The sequence below is a fragment of the Lepidochelys kempii genome, chromosome 9, assembly GCF_965140265.1.
Source record: "Lepidochelys kempii isolate rLepKem1 chromosome 9, rLepKem1.hap2, whole genome shotgun sequence".
Classification (NCBI taxonomy): domain Eukaryota; kingdom Metazoa; phylum Chordata; order Testudines; family Cheloniidae; genus Lepidochelys; species Lepidochelys kempii.
The window spans coordinates 47,187,611-47,212,385 of NC_133264.1; the positions used below are offsets into that span (position 1 = coordinate 47,187,611).

The window sequence follows — 24,775 nt, forward strand, 5'->3', positions numbered from 1 at the left end:
TGAGGTAATAGAACCTCCCATTTAAGAGTATGGAAGGATCATAGCCCCCTTACGCTTGTTTGTGACCTTTTGTGTTGAGAACCCATATACAAGACATTCACAATCTTTGTCCTTCATGTTTTCCCATCAGTGGCAGTAGTCGTCTCTCTGGGATACCACATCATGAGGATATAAAGAGGACAACAATCTGCTAAAACCTTAGCATGCTCATAAATTTTTTCAATTCTCTATAGCTTTTTTTTAAACCAAATAAGGATCGTTTTTATGCCCAGTTTAGAAGGCTTTTCTTGCTCTTTGAATTATTGGTGTAAAAAAACCCTCAACATTCTGGATGTTTTTTCACTCCAGAAAACAGCTGAAGGGATTTTCCCTCAAACTTTCTGCAGGGGAAATATCTGTCTTTTGGCTGAGGCCAAACAAAGGAATTTCAGTCCATGGGTGAATTTCTCAGGGAGTTTGTAAGCATCTGAAAATAGGACTTTATAATTAAAGTCCTGATCTATACTTAGCTATACTTTTTTTCATATTATAAGCTGTTTTTCCTTCCGTAAATGACAAAGTAACTTCATGTTTAAATGTAAGTCTTTATAGGAGATCCCCACAGTTGGAGACTAAAAGGTTCCCAGGTATGTCTTCACCTATGAAAACATATATTAAAATGGAGTAATGGGTCCTGATAGACAGAGAGCAAGTCTTCTCCTCCGGACTAGTGAAAACAGAAGATTTCTAAGTCATTGGATACCTTCAAAACAACATGCATACTGGGGAACTAAAAAAAGCCCATAAAGAGTTGTCATTCTTGCTTCCCCTCATGCATTATACCACGGATACTCTAAAATGTGTAGAAGCCCTTACCTGATTTTAAATGGTCTATTTCCAAAGGTTGATATTGTTGTGGGAACCTTTAACATTTGAATTTTCTGACCTTTGTGTTTAAATTAACATCACTGTTCCTTTAACTTTGTTCTTGCATTTTATTTTAGGAGCAAAGAAATGTGCTAGTGCATTTAACTACTCTAATTACTTACAAAGGTACATTTGAACATGCAACCTAAGGAGCAAACATTCAAATGATCACAGCAGGAACTTGTGTTTTGATTCTTTTTATGCTAACCATATCAATGTCTGAAGGAAATACACACTTCCGCCAGACCCTGGAGATCAGGGGGTGCTTGGGTAAGAGATTGGGAAGATCTTGATGGAGTTCTTGGTAGAGGGGTAATGCACTCGTGGATTATTTTAACATACAATCATTTGATTTGAATATGATCTAATCAAAGCATGCATCTAAAGCAGTGGTTCTCAACTCTGGTCCACCGCTTGTTCAGGGAAAGCCCCTGGCACGCTGGGCCGGTTTGTTTACCTGCTGCGTCTGCAAGTTCAGCCGATCGCGGCTCCACTGGCTGCGGTTCGCTGCTCCAGGACACTGGGGGCTGCGGGAAGGGCGGCTAGCACATCTCTCGGCCTGCGTCACTTTCTGCAGCCCCCATTGGCCTGGAGTGGCGAACTGCAGCCAGTGGGAGCCATGATCGGCCAAACCTGCAGACGCAGCAGGGAAACAAACCGGCCCGGCCCACCAGGGGCTTTCCCTGAACAAGCGGTGGACCAGAGTTGAGAACCACTGATCTGAAGTGTGGAAGAGTCTCTTGTACTCCTCAGAACATGCAAAATTTTACATAAACAGGATGGGAAGGTCTAGTGGAAAGACTACCATATCTGCTAAGCTCCCTCTGAGAGCACCATAACAATAGAAGGATGTGTGTTAGCCATTGAGCCTTTATATTGGCATTGGAAACACCCAGCAGATTTGATGGTCATCTTATTGACCCCTCTCCCCCCACCTACTTTCAAATTGTAGAATCCTGAAATTGCATGCTGTGGCAATGCCCCAGAGCATGCACAATTTGAATAGAATGTGACATAGTTACGTGTTCATACAAACAATCCTCCCCATACACTGGGTAGTCCCCTTCCTCCCTATCCTTATTTCCTTCTAAGTTTAGATGGACCAGTCTGGCTTTGCCCAGCTGGTTTATACTGTTATTGAACATGTACTCCTAGATCATGGGTTCTCAACTTGTGTGACACACAACTCCCAGAGGTGTGACAAGCAGGTCCAGAGCTAACACCCTCACTTTCTTTATGGCTAGACAGAATCATAGAATATCAGAGTTGGAAGGGACCTCAGGAGGTCATCTAGTCCAACCCCCTGCTAAAGCAGTACCAATCCCCAAATGAATCATCCCAGCCAGGGCTTGGTCAAGCCTGACCTTCCTTAGAGGTTTTTAAGGAGATTCCACCACCTCTCTAGGTAACCCGCTCCAGTGCTTCACCACCCTCCTAGTGAAAAAGGTTTTCCTAATATGCAAACTAAACCTCACCCACTGCAACTTGAGACCATTATTCCTTGTTCTGTCATCTGCTACCACTGAGAACAGCCTAGATCCATTCTCTTTGGAACCCCCTTTCAGGTAGTTGAAAACAGCTATCAAATCCCCCCTCATTCTTCTTTTCTGCAGACTAAATAATCCCAGTTCCCTCAGCCTTTCCTCATAAGTCATGTGCTCCAGCCAACTAATAATTTTTGTTGCCCTCCGCTGGACCCTTTCCAATTTTTCCACATCCTTCTTGTAGTGTGGTGCCTCAAACTGGACACAGTACACTAGATGAGGGCTCACCAGTGCTGAACAGAGGGGAATGATCACGTCCCTCAATCTGCTGCCAGTGCCCCTACTTATACAGCCCAAAATGCCATTAGCCTTCTTGGCAAGGGTGGGGGACATACCAAACCTTTTTTCTTCTGTTATATACTTCCTTCCCAACTTTCATTCTATTTTCCTTACCTAATGGGCCTGGCTCCTTACTTCAAAGAATAGTAAAAGCCTACCAACAATAGTTAGGGTGCAGAATGCAGCTTCATCTTGAAGATGTTGATTCCTTATGACTTTAGATGGGGAGGCTGGGACAGAACTAATTGAGTTTCTTTGTGGCCCTTGAGGCTGGCTTTGCACTAGCTGTAAAGTCTCTACAGAACTCTGTCCCCTCTCACTTGAAGATCAGTGGAACATCCAACAAGTTATAACACTTAATTATTTTGGGCTGAGGGTTGTCTAAACTGTTTGTTCATCATAAAATCATAAGGGTTTTTTAACCCCTGTTTTGAAATAAGTTTTATTGGCCAAATGAATAATTTTGTCCTCCCAATAGAATACAAACAGCAGTATTTGTAATGAATAACTTATATATACAATGCCTTCTTGCTGTAAGATTTTTTTTTGTACTGTCAGGGTGCAGAGAATTGCTATTAACAGTAATATTTGTTACATACACACTTTGCAGAGAGGAGACTTCTTGCATATTTTTAAACAAAAATGGTAAGGTAACTGATTTGAAAATAAGCAATTTTTCCTTGATTTTTAAATTTTATCAAGAGAATTTAATGTGTATAGTGCCAAATTGTTAGCCTTAGAAATGGAAATGCTTTATTGGGGAGAAGCAACATAATCAATACAAATTTTCTTTCACCACCGTGACTATGCTCTTCAGTGCTGACCTAGAAGGGGAAGGGAACATACATAGGAATGAAAAGATAGTTCAGGCTTCATGCCAAGGTAGTCCATGGTGCTTTGTTGATAATCCCAGCAGTGGCGCCAGTTCTTGCAGCAAACTACATGCTAGTGACTCTGCTGGGACAACCAATTCACATATTTTTAAATGAGCAGATATCCGATAGTAACTACTTCTGGTCACCACCAATCTGAACCAGTGGCCTCTAGTGATGAAAGGCCATGTATATCTCATTACCAGTCTCTTAAACAGACCACCCCTCTTGCAATTTTTTTTCTTGCTTATCTCTTTTCCAGGAGCCATTCACCATAAAACTGTATGTTAGATAATTCACTTTATCTTAAAAAAAAAAAAATTCTCTACATTTTTAATGTTTGCATACACTGCATAACCTTGATTCTGCATGGGATAAAGCAGGAGTAAATTCCAGTGTGTTGCCTGTGCTTGCAAGGTGCATAGCCGTTATCCATGATGCACAATACTGCAGAAACTGTGTAGTAACACTTAAAATCCGTTGTGTTCTCTTGCACAGTCTTGCTAATGTAGAGGCACAGTCAGGCTTTAGGATGTACTATCTCTGGAGAAACTAGGGTATTGATGGAGCATATACATGACCATGCTGCCCAGTCGCCTATAGAGAGGGACTGTTACTTTGAAAATTAAATATTTCTCAGCCTTATTATATAACCTTAAACCTTGGTCTTGTGTGTATTGATATTCTCTATGACACAAGTCAGTGCCATTTGTAGCACAGCCCACTCACATCAGATAAATAATTATTATGTAATGGGAATTCCATAAGTAGTCCATGGGCATGGAATAATCTCATGAAGGTGTATTTTGTGTATGAAAGCAATAACTATTTTAACTGACACTTTAAAATAAAAGATTTTGAAAGGGGTCTATAAATATCAAGGTTTTGGGGTTTATTTTTTTAAAGGTTACAATACCCCAGTTACAGGATAGCCTCTGTGAATCAAAATATTTAGAAAATTAAAATGTAAACTTGAAGCTATAATATTTATATATTAATATTAATATTGTAATATTTTTGAGTTGGGTGGCAAATGATTTTTCAGCTCCTCTCGTGATTTGCCCGAGGAACAGAGGCACATATTTATGATTTTCCTGCTACCATCTTGCTAAACACAGGTGCTGTTACTTTCTTCCATGAGTCAATCTTTTTCTGGTCATACTTTAATTTGGGTTAGAATGAGCATCCATAATTATATTAGTCTTCAGAAGTGGGAATGATGCTCAGTGGCCTTTTCCTCCGTTCATAGAATCATACATTAGCTTTTTGATTTTTCAGAATAACACTGAAGGACAGATTCCTACAAGAGAAAAACATAACAATTTTCTCTGCCTAGAGTTAGTGCATCTTTTCTGCAATCTTTAGATGACCTGTATCTGTAAAGTGTTTTCATCTGAAGCAGATTTCAGGTCTGCAGCTTTAGTTTCAAGACAGGACTTTTTCCCCAGTCAATTTTTATTTATGTACCCCTGCATCCTTATTTTAGTTACTTATTTTCCTATTTGTGGATATACAATCCCTCAAATATTAGGGATTGTCTTTTTTAGCTACTCTATCTAATTCCCTTAAAAAAATTTCAGCACAGTTTCAGTTCATTGTCAGCACATTGTCATGACTATGGATTTCTGAGATGGGAATCCTTTTTAAATCTATTTTTATGTTCTTGATGCACGACTAATACTTTTCACAGTGGAGAAAAAATTGAATATTCCCCCATGTCCCTCAAGTAACTTCTTGCTGCATCACCTCAGCACAGTGAATGTTAGTGCTTTGTCATATTTTTTATGTGATCATGCTAATTTATATAGCGATTCATGATTACAAAGAAGTAAAATACAGAATTCAATGAATACAAGTTTGCCATACCAAGCAAGTTTGTTACAAAGCTGCCTCAGGTCAGCTAGGTATTTTTGTAGTTCGTTAGTTTTTCCTTATTCAGTCTTTTATCTTGAGAAAATTTGTGATGAAATTAATTATGTAACAACTGTAGGGTGGGATAAGCTTAAGCAGATGTTCAGTAATCTACACATTGGAGAAGTTACTAATACGTTCACACTATGCTGCTCTACTTAAGTGGTATACTGTCCAAGGAACTTAACTTGCCTGATAGGCTCACCTGGATTACTGTTTTAAATTAAACTAACTATCCTCAGATCTTGAAGGTGGTGCACTGGTGCATGAGGCCACTGTTTCAAAACTAGATTAAATATGACCGTGGGATGTTGCGGGAGGTAACAGGCAACAGAGATGTAGGACTACATGTTAAGTTATAGTGTTGGTGGGTGGCATGGAACACATCATGTTCTTTTACATTATAAAAAATTGTAAGGATCTATATTTTAAAAGGGCATTAAAGGGTTAGCATAGTAGGGTAGTTCGTTTGGTTTATGAATGAAATGACATAAAACATCAGTTCTTCTTGCAGGAAAAAGTTCTTGTAATCGTGGTCTTCAGAGAAGTGGCTATATAGGAGGAAAATGGTTCTCTAAGAAGAACTGATAGGAGAAATGAGGACCCTGAGTAGTTACAGGCATGGTAGAATTCTCTTTCAGGGGCCTAAGCCAGCATTATACACTCAAAGCTGCCGTTGACTCTTTTTTGGTTAACAAGGGAAGGATTAGGCTCCAGGGTATGTAACAGAACACCACAATCAAAGACAATAATAAACTGCTCCAGCCCCCCATCCCCACCCCAAAAAAAGCTGTAATTTCCTGTGATAGCTATAGTTTTTTTGGTTGGTTTGGGTTTTTGTATTGGCCTAATGGTTCACATGCTCTTGTGTCTTAGTACCAGGGGTAAAATCAGAGTTTGAGTGCAACCTGGGGATTTCTGCTCCTTGGTTGGCAAGTGTTAGGAGCATTGTCAACATGCTGAGGGCCCTCTTCTGATTTTTCACACATTTTTTGAGTAGTTCAATGTACCTTACCGGGGAGTGTCTCCTCTTCTCCATGACCTTAGCTCTATCCGTTTTGTATGTCTGGTACTAATGCACTTCATTAAGAGTACCAGATTCTCTGAAGGTGTGTTTTTGTTTTGTTTTTCTAAATTTTTTAAATATGCTTTCTAGATTCAGGAATCTGCTTTTGAGTATAATAACTAAACGTTTTTGGTGGGAACATATTCCTATGACTCCACAACAGAAGTTTACTCTCTCAACAGACTTTAACTGCAGCAACTTCTCTTTCAAATGTTAGAAGGTATCATTCTGGTGATATATCTAGGCATATGTAATGACATCCAGGATTTTTGCCAGGCATTTCCTATATGACAATGTGATTAAAACCCATTTTCTACCTCTAGGCATAAATCTTTCATACATGTTGTAATTTAAATTCTAATTCTGATCCCTGCAAACAAGCAGCAGATGCAGAGCCAGAACTGGAATGGACTCTCAGGATACTTTCATGAAAACCTCCATGCTATCAGCTCTCCAAAAATCACTACATACTACACAATCATGTGATACCATAGCGTGCAGTAACTATACCAATATACGTTCAAAAACAGCGTCTGTGTTCAAGTACAGACTGAGTCATGGAGAGAAACTATACATTTCAATATTTCTGTTCCAAAATACTTGGGCCTGGGCTACGCTGGGGGGTCAGGGGGTGGTGGTTTTGAACTAAGATTTGAACTTCAGCTATTTGCGTAGCTGAAGTCGGAGTATCTTAGTTCGACTTACCTGGCTGTCCTCATGGCAATGAGTTGACTGTGGTGGCTCTCCCATCGACTCCGCTTACTCCTCCTGCTGAGGTGGAGTACAGGCGTTGATTTGGGGATTGATTTATCGCGTCTAGATGAGACGTGATAAATCAGTCCCCGATAGATCGATCACTACCCGCTGATCTGATGGGTAGTGAAGACATACCCTTTATGTCCTACATTTTGCCATTTTAATGTCTTTAAATCAATAAACCAAACCAAACACACACACCCACCCACCCAACACTCCACACCACCACCTTCTGTTAAACATAGAATAATTTTGTTATAAACATTCAATATATCCCTCCCCATTATGCTGTTGTACAACGTATTTAATTATTTTTATACCATCTCTGGCAGATAAATACATATAATAAACTTCAATATCCGTTGCAATGGTTGCCCCAAACTCTGTTCTTTATAACTTATTCCACTGCTTAATTTTTCTTAGGAGAATGAGTATTGCCCCTGAGGCATTTTAAGCCAATACTACTTATTCTAGCCACATTGGATAGTGAGAATAATGTGCCACCTTTTTCAACCATCTGCTTATCTCCATGATTCTGTTTCTTATTTAATTTGGTAAACACTGAAGGCAAACTATCATGATTAGGTAATCTCAACAATAATTTCCTTTATATTTTGGCTCAGATCTCCAGTGCTTTTTAATGAGCCACTTGTTGTCTGAGTCATTATGGCTGAGGTTGATAGTGGACATGGGTCCTTTTCTGCAGTCTGTGATAGCCAAACTGCATTACTTTGATTTTTGCTTCTTCCCCTTACCTTACTGTGAAGGATGAATGTTCATGCAATGTTTATTCTAAAAGAAACGACTGTTGTGATTTTTCCCTCCTTAAACTCATCTTTTTGAACTTACCATTTCAATGGAATTGTTTAGACAGAAAGCACAATGTATATTGGCTGTCAAAGAAAATGTTTTTTGCAGTTTCTTGGTCGGGAAGAAGGGAATCTGTGTCTGAATAACAATTGGCTTCATCTTAGTCAGTAATGACAAACTAGACTGATGGGACTGATTCCTCTTTCCACTTTGAACAGGTAGACAGGCCATTCATTTCAAAACTTTTCTTCCCTGATGAGAGAAGATCCCACGTGCTTTTTAGTGTGAATGTTCCAGTCTAATTCTTACTTATCTATCTGAATTATTTTACTAAAAATTTAGTGAGAAAAAAAAATCAAAGAATAAGAATTATATACATTTGACTATGTGAAACCCAAAGGACGAAGGGTCCAGCAATATTAGGTCAAGGAGGACTACAGATTGTCAATGTGATGAGCACAAACTCTATGTGATTAGGGGTACATACCCTTTTTTGGGTCCTTCATTCTAGACCTGTGGCCTACATGGATCAGCACTCATGACAAATATGGACGAAAAAAAGGGAATACTTGAACTACTGGACAACTGTGCTAAGGAGTTAATGTCCAAAGGCCGCTGCAGCTGTTATGTATAAGCTGTAGTTCTTAGAAAATTATATAATCACCTCCATGTTGCAGTGTAGCAGATGTCTGCTACAGTAGCTATTTCCCGTCTGGCCCAGTAGCTATGGTACTGTATGTGTCTTCAGACCTGAAGGGGTTAGCCTGGATCCACTGAGCAATGGGAGAACTAGAAGCCTGCCCCTCTGCACTGTTAGGTTGTATTCTCTATAACACCTAAGAACATCTAGCCTGTGGAGAGCTTAACTTAAGCTTAACTGAGGATGATGATGGAGGGAGGATAAATTCCTTGGATGTTACAGAAGTGGAAGATTTCTTTTTGGGAGAATCGGGGAATTGTCTAGAGGAGTGCCTTGATCTTCTGGATGATGAAAGGTGACTATCAAGCAGGGATCAAAGTTCTCCAGTCCTAGCAAATGCAGTAACTACCAGGAAGGCCAGCCATCTTAAAGGACTGAATGTCTAAAGGAGTCTCAGTCAGGAGGAAGTAAAGAGTCTTTAAGATAAATTTGAGGATCTGTGAGAGGAGCAGACTAGCTTTCTGTATGTGGGCTTTGGGGTTCCAGTATCTGGAAATCATAAAACTAGTTCTAGATGAAAACATCCTACCAATCCCTAAATGGCTTCTCCTGCTGATAGCTAATATTTGGGAGTGCTGAACACTAGATTTTTGTTAGCCCCAACTGGGTTGAGTTTGGGGAGGCAAGCTGCCCACTTGAGTTGCCTCTTCCAGTAGATTGCACAGATGTTCAGAATATGTCCTTTTGTGCTTTGCTGAGTTCCTCAGGTAAGGTTGATATTCCCAGCAGAGATCCACTAGGCTCTCTCAGCTTGATTCCCATTTGATGGGGCTCATATACCACTCTCGGTTGATTCTATAGATCCTCATAATATGATTAACCTCTTATTTCTAATGTGGTTTGATCAGTAGTGAAATAGTTAACAAAGTTTAAATTATCTATGCTTCAATGTTGATACCCCATTGAGAACAATAAAAGACAACAGTTGTTTCATGCTGTCTGCAGATTCAGGCAGATGTCAGCACATTTATTTACATTTGCTTAATATTTTGTAAGTTATCTTTACAATCACAACGGCTCCATTTACTGTGAATTGCATTGGATCACATTCTGACTACTCATCTGATCTAACTTGTGGTGGTTCTCCACTCTGGGATACTTTTTACAAATTGGTCCTCCCTAATCTACAAGGTTTGCTTTTGTTTCTGGGTAAGTGGACTGGGTGATCAAGATGATGCCTCCTTTTGTCCCAGTGAAAGATAAGTGAGAAAAGTAGAGGTCTATAGTGCATTCTGAATCAGAGAATTTGTTTGAAACTTATTAGCCCTAGTGAGAAAGAATCAAGCTGTCTGGATAGTCCTTCATAGAGGATGGTCCTGTTTAATATTCTGGGTTGACTTGGGAGAGAGAGTATCTTGTGCAATCCATGAGTCAAACACTATTCTTATGTGTTATCTTCTGCTGTGGCTCAAGAAAGCTGTTCTCTGGGTTGATAGCTAAATTCAGCCTGGTCAGAGTGATAATAGCTGCTTATTCAGCACATTGATTAGTGAATAATACAGGTAATTAGAGTTCACAGATCCTTCAAAACTGCCACCAACCATCACCATAACCTTTAATGAATATTATTGCGGAGGGTAAAGGGAAGGGAATTATTGAAAATGACCATGTTTGGTGAATCTGACTTCTGTGGTTTTCATGGATGGATATGTGTTCTTTAGTCCACTGCCACGAGGAAGGATCACCACTTCATAGCTAATATCATTGGTCTAAAGGAGTCCATCCTAAATTCTTGTGCTCTCTGGCAAGCTGGTCCTAAATTCTACAGCAAGCCCTCTGATTTCTCTCCTCTTCACACTTCCCCCCCTTCATTTCTCTGGTCGAGTCACACTAAATTCTATGGCAGTTTCAAGTAAATTCAAAAAGTTTTGTTTTGTTTTAAACCTACATAGTACAGTTTGCAATATGCATTACATTATTTATTTTTCGTATTACATTGAATGCAAATCACAATTTCTGCATGTTTTTCATTGCCACACAATTTTGTAATCATGCACAACTGCTTTGCTGAAGCTGTTGGATCAGAAAGCAGGAAGTTTTGGTAACCAGTGGTGATAGATGAGGACATTGACCAACATTTTTAAAAATAGGTGCCTAAACTTAAGATCCTAGATTCATATGTAGGCACCTATTTGATGAGAGTTGCTGGATAATCAGTCCTTTTTTATAATCAAGTCACTCATATAAGTGCTTAAATATGGGTATAGGAGCTTAACTTTAGGTTTTTTAACTTTTTAAACATTTTTTAACATTTTGGCCATTTACTGATTTTTGATTTGTAATGTGTAAAAGGGGTGCTCCTGCTATGTTGGGGAACAGAAGTGAAATATTGGTTATAAAATATAGATTTCATTTTGACATTCCATTGAGATTAGTGGAATCAGTTAATGTCTGTGAGAGCTGTTTTTTCAGGCTTTGTGCAGACTCAGAATGGGCATTAATTTATTTTACATTTGATTTACATTTGGAAGGTTTGCTTTGCGACCACAAAGACTGGCAACCTTCAGTTTTTTGTAATATAGAAGTTTTGAATGTTCACTTTTTTAAAAATTAGCCAAATCCTGCTGCATAGCTTGATTCTGCACCTTATTATGAAACCACAAAACCGTGGAAATCATAAGGCCCTACTGTTGATTGACAAAGTTACTATTCTTTCTATGTCTTTCAAATTATATATCCTTCTATCTTAAAAAGACATCTTATCCTTTGTTATATAATTTCTTGGAAATGAGTTATGGAAGAACATAGAAGTTGTATACCTGATCAGACCAGTGGTCCATCTTGTGTAATGTTCTGTCTGTAGGCCTGATCCAGCACCCACTAAGAACAGTTGATGAATGTCAACAGTTGATGTCAGTGCATGCTAGATTAGGTCCTATGACAGTGGCCAGTATCAGATGTTTCCGAGGAAGCTGTAAGCAGACTCATAATAGACAATTATGGAATAATTTCCCTATAGGGAAAGCTGCTTCTTAACTTCTGTCAGGTGGTGTCTGGCTTATGTCCTGCTGTGTGAGGATTTATATACCTTATATCTGTTGTTTATTTAATATGTTTCTTGTATAATGTTTAATTCTTATTTTACCTTTTCATGTAAATTACTGTTGTAAATAAACATTTTCTCTTCAATAAACAGTGAGCGTGTTGCTGCTTTAAAGGTACATTGGCTAACAGTAACCTGTATCAGGGAAGTGTGCTTAGCCATGAGTACTTAAACAGCTATTGGGGACCACAAAATGTGAGGTTAACTTCCTTTTTGTCAGGACCTAATTAGTACTGATAAATAGTAACAGATTCTGCAATCAGAATTTTAGAAGATAATTGCGATAGGGCAGAATAGAATCCATCTTGCTCTTCCATGAATATATTGACTCTGTAGCATTAACGTTAAAGCAAGCAGGCATTTCTGGAAAACACCCAACAAGCAGATAGGTTAAATAAGAAGATGCCATTTTCACAAACACTTTTAAACTATATCTTTTTCCCTCTGTACAGTCTGGCTGCTCTACTTCAGTGGCATTTCATTGGAACTGGAGCTGAGCTTCCTTTTTGTTTGATGGTTATGAATAGGAAATACTGTGCACAATTCCATTATAGGAATTGACTGCCTCTGCTGTGTCATCTTGTGCACCCTGTACCATACTATTCTTTACAAGACATGGTAATCTAACTGAATTGTGCAGTAGGACATTAGTGCATCAATTTTGATTAAGAAGTGGTTAAATTACAGTAGGATATCAGGAAATTCTACACTGTAAAAGGACAATAGACATAAATGGAAATGTATTTATGGTCATAAATTGATACTACTGACACACTGAGTTATGAGTACTGGTGATCATTCTGAATGTATGACTTAATTATATTTTTTAATTAGAAATACTGAAACATACATATCACATTATTGATGTACCATTCTCGTTACTTTGAGAACAATTATTCCATGTCTTACTAATGAAATTTCCATTACTTCTCTACTTCTGTTGCACTGTCTGTTGTCCAGCTTAACTATTTATTCACAGATGTAGTTTTACAATATATATTCTAGACTCAGAGTTTCTCAAAATGTGGCCACCAGGGGGCTTTTCTTGCAGCCACAGCCTTCTGGGCTGTTATGGGGTAGGGGTGGGTGACAAAATAGTGCCCCCCTCCCCCCCTTGCTCCTGGATGCACTGCCTTGATGTTGATTGCTGGGACTGCCAGCAAGGGTTGGGCTCTGCCCCCCTCTGGAGACACCTGGGGCACAACACTAGAGGAGCAAGCAGCCAGTGAATTCCCCACCTTCCCAGGGAAGTGGGGCTCAGGCTTTGTGCCTCAGTTCTGGGGTGGTGGGCAGCAGGTTCTGGCCGAGGGACTTTGGGCTCTAGCTCTGGACTCTGGCTGTGTGACGGCAGGCCCCAGGCTCTAGCCATGGGGCTTCAGGCGCCAGGCCCCGGCTGCCTCCCACCAACCCCCATTGCTCCTGGCCCCTGCTGCCTCCCCTAACGCCCTCATCCAGGGTTTAATTTGTCCCCAGGCTTGGCAGGGCTGAGTAAGTCAGCTGTAAAAAGTTATACTTGTATGTTTGTTAATATCACTTTTCACAACAGACTTACTAACTAGGAATAAATAAATTACAATGATTTGGATGTGTCTATGTGCATATTTATTAGTTTTTCCTAAGGCTAATTAAGTATTTTAGGGAAAAGTGTGAGAGCAGCCACCAGCAAGAATTGGTGGCTGCACTGTAAGGCCACCAAAAAATTTGTCCTGAGAACCGCCATCCTAGAGCATCAGAATCTCACCACATTCTGATCTGTCCCCCCATATTAGGCCAGTGGGAGTAATGAGCATCAAGGATAAGCTATGGATAGATGGAAAAGTACCTATGTCTAAAGTGAAATAAGTGTGCCTTTATCTTCTATGGCAGGTGCTAAAGTTGAACAGAAGAATTTTCATCAAGCTTCTAAAATATTCAATGCTTAACACATTCATTTCTTTCTGTTAACTTTTCCTCTTACTGGAAAAAGAGTATTCACCTCCACTGAAGCACTGCTCTAGAGCATCACTTTAGAAAACTGAGTTTCTGTGGATGATGGCACATATCTGAAATGATAGATATTTTAAATCTCTGGTAACTTCTTTGTCCCTGTTCAAAGCAGGATAGCACTGGCATTGAATTATGTACCTCTGTAGAGGCTACAATCTTGTAAAGTACTTACGTACTCACTTAACATTAAATATGTGAGCAGTCCCATTATGGTTAAGAACACGTTTAAGTGTTTTGTTAGAGACTGGACAGCAATTGGCAGGGTTGAACCCTACATAGAGCTCAATCCTGCCAGTTACTAAGTGACTCATTGTTCCATGACTATATCTGGATTTTCTTTTTTCACTCCAGTCATATATGTATAGAACGTTTTATAGAAAACTTTGCCAAATATTTGGTTTATTATTCCAGTTTGAAAAAAGCGTCCCAATGACTGTTCCATTGCTAATAACTATATATGATATACAAAGACTCTCATCATAGTCTTCACAAATCTTAAATCTCACATCTGCACAGCCATAAACTTTAATTTCTGTGCTGCTGAAGGGGAAGCCATCTCTGAGATGTACAGAATATTAAAAAGATTTGCAGGACTGTTTAGCTCCTGTAATAGAACCAGAGAGTTTCTTATGATGACCAAAAGGCCAGTGCAAATTCCATGACAATAGAATGCTGTATGCCGCTTAGGATTTTTGTACAGGGCATCAGCAGTTGGGAATAGGATATGCAAATTCTAAACTGAATTACAGAAACACTGAATTTTTAAGATGTTTTATTTCTCACCTTTGTGATGATTAGATCATCCTCTCCAGTAGTCTGGGGTCAGGGCAACATCCCTTCTATCAAGATAGACATGTTTCACTAATGTTCATTAACATTTTTTATTAATATTTCATAGCTCAAAAATACACAATTTATGGGAAAAAATCCGTTCCTGTGTAACAGCTTTCAACCTGGAAAGAAAACTTACCACAATTATAAATACCTGAAAAATGGTATTTGTAGTAGAAGTGTAGACCAAAGCTAGCATCAGGAAAGTGACATTGATATGTTAAAATAGCGATGATACAGAAACATTCACCATTGACAAATAAATCCTCTAGCAAACTGCCTGGATGTCAGGATTTGTGTGCACAAGTGTATAGAGCTCACATCCAGGGAAGGATTCCATGGACAAATTAAAAAAAAAAAAAAATAAAATAATCCTTTATCAGGTCGGCAAGATCTGGAGATGCTTTGGAGGCAATATTCTTAACCCATTCAAGATGGAAAAGGGGTATTTTCTGTTGCTCTCTATGCACCTCCTTCCAGACTTTAAAAGAAACTGTGCTGAATGGCTGCAGAAGGAAGATTTCTGCAATTTGGAGCCTTTGATTGGAGGGAAGCACAGACACACTTCCCAAGAGGAGGGTCATTCATAGAACATGATGGGTGCAATAGAGTGAGCGAGAGCACGACTTTTTTTAATTCCTGGAATTAAAAGATTCTCACCCCTCACTGATTTGATACCATCAATCAATGTTACCAAACAATAGATGTCTGTTCAGAATAGAGGGTTTTTGATAGATATGAGGTGCATTCTCTTGGTAACAAAACCCATAATCTTACTTGACAGTGCTGAGCTAATAAATTAAGGAGTAATCTCCAGGTTACAAAGGATAGTATCCCGAAAACCTCTAACAAGTGTGGTGTTGGTACAGTAAATCATCTTAGAATTCAGCTCCTCCAGCATTATGGTGTTTCTAACACTCTGGAGACTATTCATAAATTAAGTGTGAGGCAATGAAATCATACTGTGTGTGTTCATTTTCTTCTAAGAGATTTAGTTCTCTTGGAATTATGTATTTTTGGGGATATCTGCTGCAAGGTGCTGACCGAGAGGCCTCAACTATCACTAATTTCAATGGGAATGGAGGACACTTGGTACCTTGCAAGATGGAGCTTTTGCAGAGTTACCATTTAAAGAAAAAACAAAATCCGAAACTTCCTTTTAAAGTGGAAAATAAATTGTACTGCCTTGTGACAAATTTCTTCAGTTATGACAGTACTGAAATGTTGTGAAATTGAGTGTTCAGTATTTACAATATATATGCACTATTGCATGTATTTTGATTATGATCATTAGTTATAAGCAATAAAATAAGATGCTTCAGGAAAACATTCACTCGTATATACATAATTTTTTAAAAATTGAACTAAAGTGTGGGGGGGAGGGGAGAAATAGAAATATGTGCAAAAGTCATATGTATAAAGCTCTCCTTAAGTGTAAAACATTTTTAAATGCATTTTTTAAAGTTTGTAATTTGTGTGGGAGGGGGAGAAATAGCAAACAATTGGTCACAGTAATAAACTGAAGGCAATATACATATATTTCACATTTATAACTTAGATATATAAAGTAATACAAAATATATAGGCACATTATAAATAGTTATAAAAGATGGGTAATACGCCATATGTTGGTATAATGTCCAATAAGTCATATCTGCAAAAAAAAGTCAAAAGGGGGTAGGAGAAATCATTAAATTTTCAATAATCACATTGGTGACATGCTGCATTTGACCAATCAGACACTACTTCAGTTAAGCCTATCTAGTTATAGTTTGTTGCAGTTTTCACCTTTTAAAAACAATCCTGAAAGTGTAGTGGGTGGAAGAATATTTAATAATCCAATGTTTTAACTGGTCATCTAAGGCCTTTACTTCAATCAGCTATGAGTTATGGATCAGGCCTTTATTCCACTTGTAGAAAGAATTCTTATAGAAATAACTGCTTTGCATCTAGGCTTCTTTAGGGATTGGCTAATGCTTAATATTTTTCACACATAAAAAATATAAAATTTGAACAAGCTGTATCAGATTTTTGCCCTTGTAAAAACAGGTTTTAGACTATTTTATGTTCCCACACTAATTCGTAATTTTAAGTGTGTTTAGATTATACAAAGTTTTTTTATTCTCCCTTTAGCAATTTTCAGATCATTTTGGCATATATTTTCTCCTTTTATTATGTAAATTTGTGTAAGAATATGAATATTAAATTTCATAACACTTCTACCACATTAATTATGTATTTTTCTTTTTGAAGGAGGGTATGTTTGTTAATATTCCCTATTATATGTGTCAACATTTTTTGGGGAAGGGGGGCAATTAAAGTCTGAAAGTATCCATCTTTTCCATAAAAGCACAATATATTAACACATTGAACCTCACCATGCAAGGATTTGAACAGGCTAACCAAGTCTAAAATCCTTCACAAGGTCTGTCTGTCTATCTTAGGTACCTATAATATCTTTGTGCTTCACACTCTAATGTAAAACTGTGCCTCACAGAGGTGTTGGGGATTATAGTGCTTTCCTTCACATTTTTTTTACAGATGGGGGACTGAGACACAGAGAGGATAAGTGACTTACCCAAGATCACCTAGGCAGTCTGTGGCAGAGCAGGAACGTGAACCCAGGTCTCCCCCAGTCCTAGGCCAGTACCCTAACCACTGGACTGTCTTTCAGTGTTTAAATTAAAAACACAGTTTTGTTCCACAACCCTCTGTTAGCACAGGCAATAGGACATAAATCTCCCTAGCAGCAGACTGAGGAAAACAGCAAGGTATGCCCTTATTCCTTGTAAAGGAGTCTGTCTCAGTGACCCTGATCAGTTGTTTTACTGTTTGCATGCTACTCTTCTGAGTGATTTAAGCTAGATTTTTAGCTTTTACATTTTTCTTTTAAAAACTTTCCCCCCACGTCTCCCCAAATCCTCCTCATCTCTCAAGATTAGCTAGTTGCAAATATATGGCTGTCATAGCAAAGAGTTTATTTTTTCTCCTCACATTCATTGGTGCCAATCCTGGGAAAGTTGTAGCTAAGGGCAAATGGGGGGATCCCTTCCAACAGCTTCCTAAAAAGTCTGACTTTGCTAACCAAGCAAGTAACCTGCACTGAGAGTCTAAAAGATTATGCTCCTGAAGGTAGTGAGGTTGGGGCTATTTTGACTAGCCATTAAAAGTTTTTCCCAGTTATTCCTCTGGTCCAGGACATGTTGGGCATGGATTGGACTGCTTCCAACAAGAAACTGCAATCCCTTAGATCCTACAGGTGGCTTTATGCCCTCTCAAGGGATAAGGCTGATGTGGTTCTCTTCATCCCTAAGATTCTGACTTTCCTGTGATACTCCAAAACCATCTCTTCTTGAGGGCCAGTGCCTGTTGAATTGGCAGGACAAGCTACTCATATTAGAGTAGCATATTAGTGTTTTGGGTTCTCTGTGGTACATGGCTTATATGGCCAGGACCTTAGTAAGATGATTACAGAAATTGGCATCTAAGGAAGATATTGAGGCTTGTTCCTTCTGTCATATAGCCTCTTTTTAAAGACTTATTTGTGGTATTATCCAAGCTTTTTCCCACAGTATGGCCATATGTTATCACCTTCCAGGGGTTGTGACTATGAACTTGAGCTGATGATCTTGCATCTAAAGCTGCCTTTGTCTGTGTGTCTTTTGAGGGAAATTTTTTTTTGAAAATGGCTTAACGCATATGAAATCTTCAAAGAAAAGCGTGAATTTATTAGTCGGATCCCAAGCCCTACTGACCAAAGAGAAAATAGCCCTTTGTCTCATTTTAGTATTCCTACTTCACTCAGCCCTAGTCTACACTTGGTTGTGGGGGTCGAATAGCGTAGCTGAAGTTGGCGTATCTTAGGTCGACTTACCTGGCCATGAGGAGGGCAGTGAGTCGACTGCTGCCTCTCCCCTGTCAACTCCGCCTCTCGCAGTTCCAGAGTCGACAAGGAGCACATTCAGGGATCAATTTATCGCGTCTAGATGAGACGTGATAAATCGATCCCCGATAGATTGATCACTACTCGCCAATCCGGTGGGTAGTGAAGACCTCCCCTCAGTCTGGTTATTTTAGGAACAAGAGAGGCCAACCCAACCCTAAGCAAATTTGGAGCTGGCCTGCATGTTTCTGCATTTTCTGGGTTCTGTGATGGTGTATTTGAACTCATTGCTGTGAGCATGTTTTCATACAATACATGATCTCCCCAGCATTAACTATTCAGCAGTCATTACCTCGGTCCAAGTCCTCTGTGTCCAGCCTATCCTTGCCTCTGGAGCTGAAGTCCTCTTTTATTCTGATGGTTAAAGAATGAGACTATCCACCAAGGGTCACCCTGAGTTGCCTCAATTACCCAGGGCACACATCTCTGGGTGGCATGGCCCCTTTTGGCTACAATATAGTATGGGCCTTCTGGGTTCTGACAGAGTGGACTGTTCCAGTTAAACCCTTGTTTAGAATGCAGTTCACCTGGGACCTAAGATCTAGACATAAAATATTCAAAGAGATGTTGCCTCATTTGCCTCTCCCAGCAGAATCCGGTGGGGAGGAAACCATCACCACAAGACTCCCCTCTGGTAGTAGGGGCAACTTGTGACCAGATTCTCAGCTCTGGTAGCTTGAGGACAGTGCTCTTGCTTGTGGCCCTATAAATTGTAAGGTCAATTCAGTCTGCTGGGAGAGTGAGGGGGGAGGGTCAGGCTCTTTCCTGCAGTGTTCCTTGTCTGGACAAGATAGTGATTAAAGCTGTTCCCTATTTCCTCCCCAGGGTGGTTTCTCCATTCCTCTTGAGTCAAGAAAATTTTCTCTGCTCATTCTGTCCAGTTCCACAAAAATCAGAAAGTTCATACATCTGATGTGAGAATGGTTTACATATCTTAGAATAATTGTAAAGCTTAGAAAGTAAGTTGCTAGCTGCCTTCAGAAAGCACATGCTCACTTTTCCCCTAACTACCCAGATGCTCTCTCTTCTGGTACTGAACATTACTGTTGGCATGTCCACTAAGTGGGCTGGCAGAGAGAGATATTGTAGAAAGTATAATTCTTTCCTTTTTATTTTTTCCTCCAAATTCCTATATTCCAACCCAGACACCTCACCATATTGCTGTGAATAACAGTTGAGAACATTTTCTTGTCTGATTTAAGAGTTAATATATTTCCTAAGCAATACAGATTATCTAAATGAGCAAGGTCAGCCAATCTAATGATAGGGAAGTGATGGCATATGTTTTTCTTTTTTCCTATCTTCATTTGGTGCTAGGAAAATGTGGAGTTGTTATATGGGCTGGTGTAAGAGACTTTGACAAACCAAATTAACACGTTAAAAAAAAAAAAATCCTAGTCAGTCAGTCTGGTCTAATTTCTTTTGCCTATTATCATTTCCTGTGGGGGCTGGAACACTACTTCAGGAGTGGGTGTTAATAGCTTACATTCATATAGAGCCTTTATTCCTAAATAGTTGCAAAAGCAAAGTAATATGTAACCATGTACTTTGCGTTACCACTACAAGGCAGACACTTCTGAGATGTTTAACATAACATTACACAATGGTTTAGGACCAAAGGCTAAAAATATGCCCAGTTGAAACTTCAGTTATTAAATAGATGGAATCTGCTTTGTGTTTTCTAATAAAGACCGTGAAAGCTGAGAAGGAACCTACTTCAAGTGATTTGTAAGAAGAAATGTAATGCAATACAGAAAACTAAAAATAGCACTGTCATTAAATAGCATTATGGACTTTAAGGTCACGCCATGCTCTGTAATGTTTTTTTCATCCCATTATATATATTTTGGGCTAGACAGGATTTTAGTTCACAAATTACATAAGCGATTTCATGAAATTTTTAGTTTTCTCTGAAATCCCTAAATGAGCAACTTTGTATTCCCAACAGGGCATGGGGCAGATGTGAAGTGTGTTGACTGGCATCCAACAAAGGGATTGGTTGTGTCAGGAAGCAAAGACAGCCAACAGCCTATCAAGTTTTGGGATCCAAAAACTGGCCAGAGTCTTGCCACGCTGTAAGTTATGACCTGAGGTTAGGTCAGAAGGGGCAAAACTGCTTGGACTCTTGATTATTTTATTCTGTTTTCAGTTGCCCCCCTCTAGGACCAGGTCTCTTCAACCATACGTAACAGTTGCGATAGGGGCAGGCCGTCTAGACGGGTCAGGAAATCTAGAGGGTAGACATAATTTGATCTGAAGACCTTGTTTATCCCTTCCTGGTGTAAGTTGTCTTTCCACTTGTTCACAAGTCTCACGTCACCCAAGTTCTCTTGAGATACTGCTGGTACCTAGTTAAACTTATGCCTGATAAACCAGCAGAAGTTACTATCATCATAATAAGAAACATGTCTCTGTGTGTACCTCTAGGTCCTATACATACAGGGAGCAAAAGGCCAACCTTAAAACTTAGACCCAGGCCCTCTGTATAGAAGCACATAAGTTATTCTATTGAGGATGTCTGACTTCTAGCCAGTTAGTCTTGTTCTACCTCTACTTCCAGACATGCTCATAAAAACACAGTGATGGAGGTAAAGTTGAACCTGAATGGGAATTGGCTGCTTACAGCATCTCGTGACCATCTCTGCAAGCTCTTTGACATCCGAAACCTGAAAGAAGAGCTCCAAGTTTTCAGGGGTCACAAGAAAGAGGCCACAGGTCAGAATGAACTCCATTTCATACTACCGTCATTATGAGTGAATTGGGATTAAAGGCACACATTTTCAAGGCTTTGAGGTACAGTTTAACATTCACTAGCGATTCCTGATTGTGAATTTTTGCATTTCAGCTGTGGCCTGGCACCCTGTTCATGAAGGGCTTTTTGCCAGTGGAGGGTCTGATGGTTCTTTGTTGTTCTGGCATGTTGGGTAAGTACCTTTTTCATCAACATGGAGAAATTTAGTTCACGCAGTGTTAGATATCATTATGGTAAACATAACTTATATTGTCACCACTTGAATCTCTGTTGTTATATGTGCATATATAATACAGCCTTGCCTCGTGTATATCTTTGAGTGCCTGAACATGGTAGTTTGGGGATATATTTCTACTTTTAATTTTTCCTCAGAGATACATTTATATGAAAATCTGTTTGTGAAGATGTAATTAGTTGTATGGATTCTAATCCTTATAGAAGAGTTTCCATTTCAGTCTAATGAAGGTGGTAATGAAAGGGATGAAATTCCGAGCCTATCCTAAAGCATCTGCTGGTGATGCTGTAACTATGGTTTTGTTTGTTTTTTTTTTTTTAAGAATTGGACATTGCTCCACTGAGTGTCCCAGAACAGCAAATCTAAATGAGTGAAAAATAACTGAGGCCTAAAATGAGCATAGTATAGAAAGCCATGAGCAACTGAGTAGCAAAATAATTTTTTTTTTTTTTTTTAAAAAAACCCTCATACTGGGTTTGTAGTAGGATATTCTTCTGTGTGATAACCGTGTGATGTTTCAGGGTGGAGAAAGAGGTTGGCGGAATGGAAATGGCCCATGAGGGAATGATCTGGAGTCTGGCTTGGCATCCTCTTGGACACATTCTCTGCTCCGGCTCAAATGATCATACTAGGTATTTTCAAGTATTTAAACAAAGATTTCAGGGGCACACATAGTTTAAAAACTGGGGAAAAGTCTGAGATAGATTGGGGTTGTTCTTTCTATTGAACCAGCTAAGAAAGCAAAGATGCAGAGAAACTAAGGTGTTCTGTTTGGAAAAGCACTGATTTTTTACAGCATAGGGTGGAATTAAAGTCTAGCCTCTCATTCCTCTTGGAGGAAACTTTAAAATTTGAGGTCCTACCAGATCTCCATGGTCACAAAAATATCATATGGAACTTTTGAGAGGTTTTTCTGTTGTCTTTGACAGAAAATATTTCTTCTTAAGGCTTCCTCAACACTTGCCCCATCCACTTGTCTTGTGCTAATCAGATGTCACCCTCCACCCCACAGGGGTGCTCACCTTCTAGGATGGAAACACTGGAAATGGTGCAACAGTTATATTTTATAAGCGGAGTGAATCTGCACAGAAGGGCATGTCACAAGAACGATAGCCCATCAGTACCTGCTAAGAATAGCAAGGGCTATTGAAGAGGAATGGGCAGTCTTGTGTCCAGTCTGTCAATACAGAGAGTTCTTAAGTTCTCACAGCCACTATCTGTTAAGTGTTTTTGAACATATTGGAATGTGAGAATTAATCATACCTGATGTTTAGGTCCAAATAGGAGCCTGATGAATAAGGCCTTGGAAATCTAAATCAAGATATTGTGATAAAATGCAAAAGTAGGAAGAGAGAATATGGCAACTAAAAATAATGAATCTCCCAACACTTTCAGCAAGTTAATATCACACTCTGATTTTATTTTGACAGCAAATTCTGGACTCGAAATCGGCCTGGAGATAAAATGAGAGATCGTTACAACCTGAACCTGCTGCCAGGAATGTCAGAGGATGGCGTGGAATATGGTAAGGCTATTGCCATGAATTCAGAAGAATGGAGGGTTGGTGTTAGGAGCAAGCCCAGAGCCCTTAGCTACAGCTCTAATCCAGTTTCTGGGTGACATGATGAAATATAATAGCATTGGTGACTGGGTAGATGAGGATTTTTTTAGTGGGATGCTCTCTCATTCTCCATTATATCTAGGTCCCCATTCCAACAATGAGGTTTTTTTGTTCTGCAGCTCCAAGAGGTAAGACCAGCTCTGTCAATCACAGGAAGGAGGTTTGGCTCCCCCTCTGGGAAACTCCCCAGTTTGTTCTGCCTCCTGAAAACTTCAGCATGTGACTTCAAGATCTCCCACAATCCTGAGCTACAGAGCACAGGAAAACCTTTTAAATTATTGAACTGGACTCAAAATGCCTTTACCTTAAGTCTTTTCCCTCTTTTAAGGCTTTTTCTTGGCAATGTCAAGTCTTTCAGGGTTCCCATCTCCCCTCCTGTCCCATGGGTTTGTCTTTTTCATTCAGATAATTGATTACACTGTGTCCCAGAATTTTTTTAGATCAAAATTTCCCATGAATTTTTCCTTTTATCTATATTTATTAAAGTACAACAGGGAATTGTATTTGAAAACATGTTTCTTTCCCCAGTCTCTTTCACAGATGCAGCTTTGCTGAACGGATGTTTGTTGTAGTCTTTTGGGTGGTTTTCCATCTCTGAATTTCTAGGTCATATTTTAATATCTTGCAGTTCATGAGTGAGATAAAGTGTGCCCCAGCATCTGTGAAATATGTAGGAATCAAACTTCCAGGAAAGACATTACTGATCTAAAATCCTTGCTGAAATCAGTCTGTTTGTTTTCCACCTCTAGATGACCTTGAACCCAACAGCCTTGCAGTGATTCCTGGGATGGGAATACCTGAGCAACTGAAACTAGCCATGGAACAAGAGCAGATGGGTAAGAGGGAGAAATGATGCATGCAGGCTCATTTTCGTAAGCTATTCAGCTACTGGTTGGCTATTTTTCATACTTCTCATCTGTCATGGGGGCCTGAGGGGAGAGAAAGTGAAATGCACTAAACAGCTATGTATTTCTTTCACACTGAACTTCTCTGACATTCTGTGTACTAGCATGTTTTCAATGTTAAGAGGGAAATGAACAGGGTTTCCTGGTCCCCTGGTTTAAGTAGAGACTCAGAAAACTAACAAGATTTCTTCATCCTCCTTTATATGCTGACTGTGCTGTTTCTCCTCGCGTTCAAGGGAAAGATGAGTCAAATGAAATTGAGATGACAATCCCAGGGCTGGACTGGGGAATGGAGGAGGTGATGCAAAAGGACCAAAAGAAAGTGCCACAGAAAAAAGTGCCCTATGCGAAACCAATCCCAGCACAATTTCAACAGGTAAGAACATGATACACAATGATACATCAGACTAAATTGATTTTAGCCCAACAATCAATAGCCTGTACCTGATACAACACTCCAAATTCTAACTTCTATAGATCAGTATCCAGTGTAGAATAATACACCAGTCCAGTTCATGAACACTTGAGAATAAAATATTTGACTGAATCCCTCCAATCCCAGGTTACTATCTAAGATAGTAGGTATTTTGATTTTATATCTTCACTTCCCTTATA

General features: G+C 39.3%; 1 protein-coding gene across 3 annotated transcripts in view; it reads left to right on the forward strand.

Moving 5' to 3' along the window:
- WDR33 (WD repeat domain 33) overlaps window positions 1-24,775 on the forward strand; it is a 106,762-nt gene that overhangs the window by 64,421 nt on the left and 17,566 nt on the right. For all 3 annotated transcript variants that reach the window (XM_073360150.1, XM_073360147.1, XM_073360148.1), the window contains exons 8-14: window positions 20,596-20,722; window positions 21,208-21,362; window positions 21,493-21,571; window positions 22,156-22,266; window positions 23,065-23,159; window positions 24,005-24,091; window positions 24,397-24,536. In XM_073360150.1, coding sequence (XP_073216251.1) covers window positions 20,596-20,722; window positions 21,208-21,362; window positions 21,493-21,571; window positions 22,156-22,266; window positions 23,065-23,159; window positions 24,005-24,091; window positions 24,397-24,536 — 794 coding nt within the window. The remainder of the gene's footprint in view (window positions 1-20,595; window positions 20,723-21,207; window positions 21,363-21,492; window positions 21,572-22,155; window positions 22,267-23,064; window positions 23,160-24,004; window positions 24,092-24,396; window positions 24,537-24,775) is intronic.